We start from the raw sequence: 5,849 nt of genomic DNA on the forward strand, positions 1-5,849 counted from the left end.
GCCTGGCTCCGAGGACGACCTTGTCGCCGGGGCGCCCCTGCACAGCCCGGAGTGGAGCGAGGAGCGCTTCCGCGTGGACAGGAAGAAACTTGAGGCCATGTTACAAGGTGGGCATCCCCCCGCGTTCTCGGACTCCCCGTTTGCGCCCCCCAACTCCTTCCCGGACATCCCCGTCGCGCGCCCCAGCGCCCGCCTCTCCGGCCCAGCGCCGACTTAGTTCCCGGGTCCCCTTCCCCGCGGAGCCTGGGGACACCCAGGGACTGGAGATCTAGCGGGACTCTCCACCCTCCCACGCCTCTCAGGTCTCTAGGCACCGGGAACCCTGTGCTAACTTGCCGGCTTCAGAGAAGCCTGAGGCCGGGTTTGTGCCGGCGCGCCCAAGTGGCACATTCTGCACTTCGGAGATGCCAGCTTTAGCCCGGACACCTGGGCTGTGCCATCCGGACCCACTCAGACCGCACAGACTGTGTGTGATTCTCTCCCCACTCGCTGGCAGCTTTGAACCCTAGCTCTGTCTCTGTATGTTTCTCTCTTTCCTCTTGTCAGTATCCACTTCCTCCAGCTGAGGGGCCTTGTCTGGCTATTGGAAAACTCCCTGCAGATGTCAAGGCTTAAGACAGGAGTTCCCGCCCCCCATCCTCCACCCTGGAGTAAGAGGGGCCGGGACGGGGGTGAGCATCCAAAGCTGGGGCTTGTGTCAGGGCAGTGCTGCTGGGGTTGGAGGACAGTGTGTGTTCATCTCCTGACAGCTTATAAAACACATCTTGAGCTACACTAAGTTCATAAAAATTTTCCTGTACTTTGGGTGTCTGACTATGTCTTTCACAACTTGGGATTTTTTTTTTTAACTCCCTAGTTTCTTTGGTACTTCCCCAGGCATCACAGCTTGAACCATGTTGGACTGGAAACACATTCTGTGTTTTAAGGGGAGGATTGGAGTTCTCAGAGTGATTGCTAAAATGTCCAAGGTCATTTTGCCCTTCTTAAAATGGCAATTACTAGCCTAACTGCAGCCATGGATGTGGCTTATTTCCTTCACGTGGAGTGATAGGCATTTTGAATGACTGTCATACAATACTGTAAAGGATCAGGCCTTAGTTTCACTCAGGGTGAGTAGTGGATTCATTCAGTAGCTAGTGTCCTTATAACAAGGGGGCATTGGAGCCTTCCAACTTTTTTTGTGTGTGGCTTTATGCATAACTTACTTTGACTTTATCAGTCAATGCATCGCAATATGGGAGCTATTTAGCCTCTGGAAATGCAGTGGCTTTTTAGAACATTTAAGCAGGTTATTTTAAGAGAGAACAACATGTTTTCCAAAACAATAACTTGGTGGAAACAAATAGCAGGAGTGTTTGGCAGACGTTTTTGGATGAGCTACAAATTCATCTCCCTTGCTGCTTATTTTTATTGATAAACATCCCTAGTGCTTGTCATGTCTCTCTCTCTTCCTCTCTTTTTCCCCCTTAAATTATGTGATTTTAGGAGAGTTACTACTGCGATAAACTATTCAAATAAGAATATTGCAAAGTAGATCTGGAAATTAAAGCCTCAGTTGCATTTCGATAACTCATTTTAGTTTTTTCATTTATGAATTTTTTTGACCTAGTTTCTGGTTATAAAACAAAATGTTACACTTATTCTGAAAAAATATTGTTGTGTGATTGTTTGGATTTAACTGATAGACCACATACTCCAATTTGTTTTCTACATGAATTCGGAGTGATGGTGGCTCTTCTAATAATACTACGTCTTCCTTACCTGTTTTTACCTGTGCACATACAAATAACGACAGCGATGCTAGCTTCCAGGAAGCCCTCATGCATAACCTAAGCTTTAGAAGTGGATTGTTTTTTTGAAACAGTTTTCATTTAGAATAAAATGAAATATAGGTGAGGCTTTAAAAAAAATTTTTACTTGAAGGCTCTCCCCTTTGATACTGGTATTCTGTCATGAGATGGTTTAATATTGCTTTGCAGTGATATGTGTTTTTTATTTTTTTTATTAACAGAAAATCTTAACAGAGTTAACCAGCCAGTATGTCATAAAATATTCACATTTCTTCATCAGCAAACATGTAATAAAATATTCACATTTCAACCCCAAAGAATTCTCGAATGATTGAACATAGTGCTTTAACTTTCCAAAATTACCAGTAAGTGAATTAAGCCATCGAAGAAAGTAAATTTTGAACATGTTTGACAGTGGAACCAGTGCATAGTGTACCAGGCGTTTTGTGATGCATGGTTTCTAGTGTCACATTACATAGAACCACCATGTTTGAAGGAACAAGACCAGTTTTCGGAACCAAACATAATCATGTGCCTTACTGCCTTATTCCAGGTGGTTATAGTACGTGTAGGCCCTGGAATCACACAGACCAAGGTTCAAATAAATCCCTATGAGGCATTGGGACAGTTCCCAAGCCTCTATTTCAGTTCGCTCATCTGTAAAATGGGACTGAAATTAGTACCTTACTCTTAGGATTTTAAGAATTAAAAGAGATCATGCCCAATAAGCTAAAACTGGTCACACTGTTTGGTAAATGATAAGAAATTAATATATATCAGTTTTATTATTATCAATAATACATATTACAATATAGATTCAAAAGATTTCTAGTGCCAATCACAATTTCTGACATATATTATATACCTAAATAATGGGCCCAAAAGAATTTTTCAATTTTGTAATTGTAGAAATAAAATAGATATCAAGGTAGCACTTTTCATTTGAAAAGTGCCAAGTAAAGTCTGCATTTGGTTGGTTTCTGATTATTGTGAATTTGGATTTGCCATTTTTCTTTTCACACTTGCCTTAAACTATGTGCAGGTTCCCGATTTAAATCAGGATAAATAAGATTATCTGCTTTTAAGTCTACATAGTGCAAATTGGTGATTGTAATGCTTGGAATTTGTTTCCAGACAGAGTGTCCTGGGGGCAAGTTAATCTTTAATGGACTGTATTTTTATTAGTAGAGAAATTCTTCTACGCAATGGACCAAAAATTCAGTGAGGTTAAAATATGGGCAGTGGAGTAGTGGTCAAAGAAATGAAATACTATTCTTGGATGATCATTGAATTCCCACAGATTTGATACACATAAAACTACCAGAGAAAAATCACTAGTGTTTCTTTTCTTCTTCTTCTTTTTATTTTGCTTAATAAGTACCTTGGAATAGCCATACAGAGTATTGGACATTTTTGTTCAAACCTAAATGAGTAATAAAATTTATCATCTTCAACAGTTTTGTAAATGGGAACTTATTTTCAAGTTTAGTTAAGGCTTTTGATGGCTATACTCAGTATTGGGATAGATACCATGGACAGCATTGTTTAAGGATAAAGAAAAATTGTTTTTAATTTATTTAATATTGCTCTTCAAAATTTAGATTTTATGCTCTATGTGAGATCATAGTGCTGATTCATTTAAGTTAGTTAAAATGAGAGTTTTGATATGTAAAGAGGGAGGAGAGGTTTAGGGGGAAGTGTGGGAGAGGTAGAAAATAAATGGGTCAAGAGTCAGAAATAGTCTTAGCTTGCCAGAGTCCTGAGAGGCAAAATGGACTTTGTATATTTTAACTCTTCATTTTCGGTGGTTGTTTACATCTTACAGTTATGCTTTTCTTTTTATGTTGAAAAAACTTGTATGTGTACAGTACAATGAAAAATTCCTACATCAAATTCAGAAGCCCAGGAATTTTCAAAGTTCTGAATCCCTTGAGTTTCATCATAGAAAGAAGGAAATGTTAAAAGGGGGGAAATGTTCTATTTTCATGAATTGAGGTTGACATCTGCTGGGCTTTTCGGATATTGCTGTTAATGACTTTAAAAACCATGTTGCATTTTTATATTAACAGGCACAACTGGGGTCATTTTCTGCTGCTTGAACTAGCCACTAAGACAGCCTGTCACACGTTGATTGGAAGTAGAGCAGCAGTTATCTCTTTAATTTGACAAACTTCAGTGAAGATTGTCATATGATTTGGTGAATACTCTCAGATGTTCTGCTGGGAGTAGGGAGAAATAAGCAAAAAGAAATGAAAATGGGGAGTACTGGAAATGAATATAAATAAAAAGTAGGCTTAATATAGTTTTCTAGCTAATGTTTGATGAATGCTAATACACAACAGGAACAAATTACTTTATGAAGCTTAGTGGTTAAAAACACAGGGCTATGGGCCAGATCAGGATTTGAATCTTGGTGTTACCTTTCATTTTATTATTATTATTTTGTTATTTCTCACCTGAGGATGTTTTTTTCATTGATTTTTTTTTTTAGAGAGTAGAAGGGAGGGAGGGAGGAAGAGAGAGAGAGAGATAGAGACATTAATGTGAGAGAGATCCGTCAATTGGTTCCCTCTGCCCCAGCTAGGGACCCAGATGTTTACCCTTGATCAGAATCGAACCCATGACCCTTTGGTTCAAAGGCTGACACTCTAACCACTGAACCAAACTAACCAGGGCTGGGCGTTACCTTTTAATAGGGAGCTAGGGAAAATTCGTCACCTGCAGACTCATTTCTAAAAGGAGGTGTTGATAATAGTGCCTGCTGCATCCTTAGGTAGTTGTGATAAGAGAATAAAGATGTATGTAAAACATCACAGTGCTGGCCACATAGAAAGTGCTGAATACATTAATAATAACCATATTCATTATGAACCATAGTTCATAAAGTTCACATTCTTATATTGAAAATGAAATCAAATCTATTGGAACATGAACTAAGTGGTCTTATGATAAAAAGGACATTCACAGCTCTCAAAACATTATTATTGGCCTTTTCCCATTAGCTCACAGTGTCCCTCGTAAAGATGGTTGAGTACTTACTGAGTAAAAGTATATTAAACATGAGTGTGGAATTTTAGACTTTTCTCAGGATGGGAAGGCTTTATACCCCCTTTAGTTATGATTGTTCCTGCCTTGAGTATATTTCTTTCTTTGAACTATCCTGAACCAGTCACTTCTGATGTTTTTATGAAATTATCAGCAAAATCAATTAATTTCCCTTTTGATATTTTGTTTCTCTGACCTTGTCATTCAGTGGTGTCTAGAAAGACGTTTTCAAAGAAAACGCTGTGCCCAGGCTAACGTGTTCTGTTTGCTCACTCGTAAGGTGGGGACAACAGTAGTGTCCTCTTCTGGGGATACTGTGAGCATTGAATGAGAGACGATGCATGTGAAACCCTTAGCCCAGTGCCAGGCACATGGTGCTTGTTAGTAAACGTTAGTGCAGCAGCCACACTGTGCCATGTGATGGGTAAAGGCTTCCAAACATTAGAAAGAAATGCTTGTCAGGTTTGTTTTGTTTTGTTTTGTGTTTTAAACTGCCTAGTAATCCTTTTCTTTGCGGCGGTCGCCAGCCTTTTGGACCTTGCGGACCACCAGCGATCCGAGGACCACCGGTTGGCGACCGCTGCTAGGGGAAGAGTTGATTTATTTTTTAGTGAAAGACTTCCTCCTATTTGAAAATTCGTTAGGACAGTTATAGTTGAGTCAGAGAGCAGAACTGAAGGTTAAGATTACTTGGCAATCTAAATAAAAAAAAAACCAACAAAAACAAAAAACCAACAAAAATCGCCCGAGACTGTAGCTTGGCAGTAACGAGCTCAGAAACTGCTATCAGACTGTCTTGGCTGGGGGTCCTAAGGTTGCCTCTCTGGAGACCTGTGAGGACAAAGTGAGGATTAAGCACGCTCAGTAACTGCTTGCACTCTCAGTAAATCGTATCTCTGTGAAGACTTGGGGGGTTTTGGTTTAGTTGATCATTGATGAGTTAAAACACTGGAAGGTTTGCCATATCAGTGAGTTTTAACAGGCAGGAATGTATTGGCTGCGATGAACAGAAAA

The 5,849-nt window shown here is 39.9% G+C and overlaps 1 protein-coding gene across 1 annotated transcript in view; it reads left to right on the forward strand.

The window, feature by feature from the left end:
• The first annotated feature begins 16 nt into the window (after positions 1–16).
• Positions 17–5,849, forward strand: part of BICC1 (BicC family RNA binding protein 1) — a 238,432-nt gene continuing 232,599 nt past the window's right edge. The window contains exon 1 of the mRNA XM_014538709.1: positions 17–107. Coding sequence (XP_014394195.1) covers positions 98–107 — 10 coding nt within the window. The 5' untranslated portion in view covers positions 17–97. The remainder of the gene's footprint in view (positions 108–5,849) is intronic.

This window comes from Myotis brandtii, unplaced genomic scaffold (genome assembly GCF_000412655.1).
Source record: "Myotis brandtii unplaced genomic scaffold, ASM41265v1 scaffold196, whole genome shotgun sequence".
NCBI lineage: Eukaryota > Metazoa > Chordata > Mammalia > Chiroptera > Vespertilionidae > Myotis > Myotis brandtii.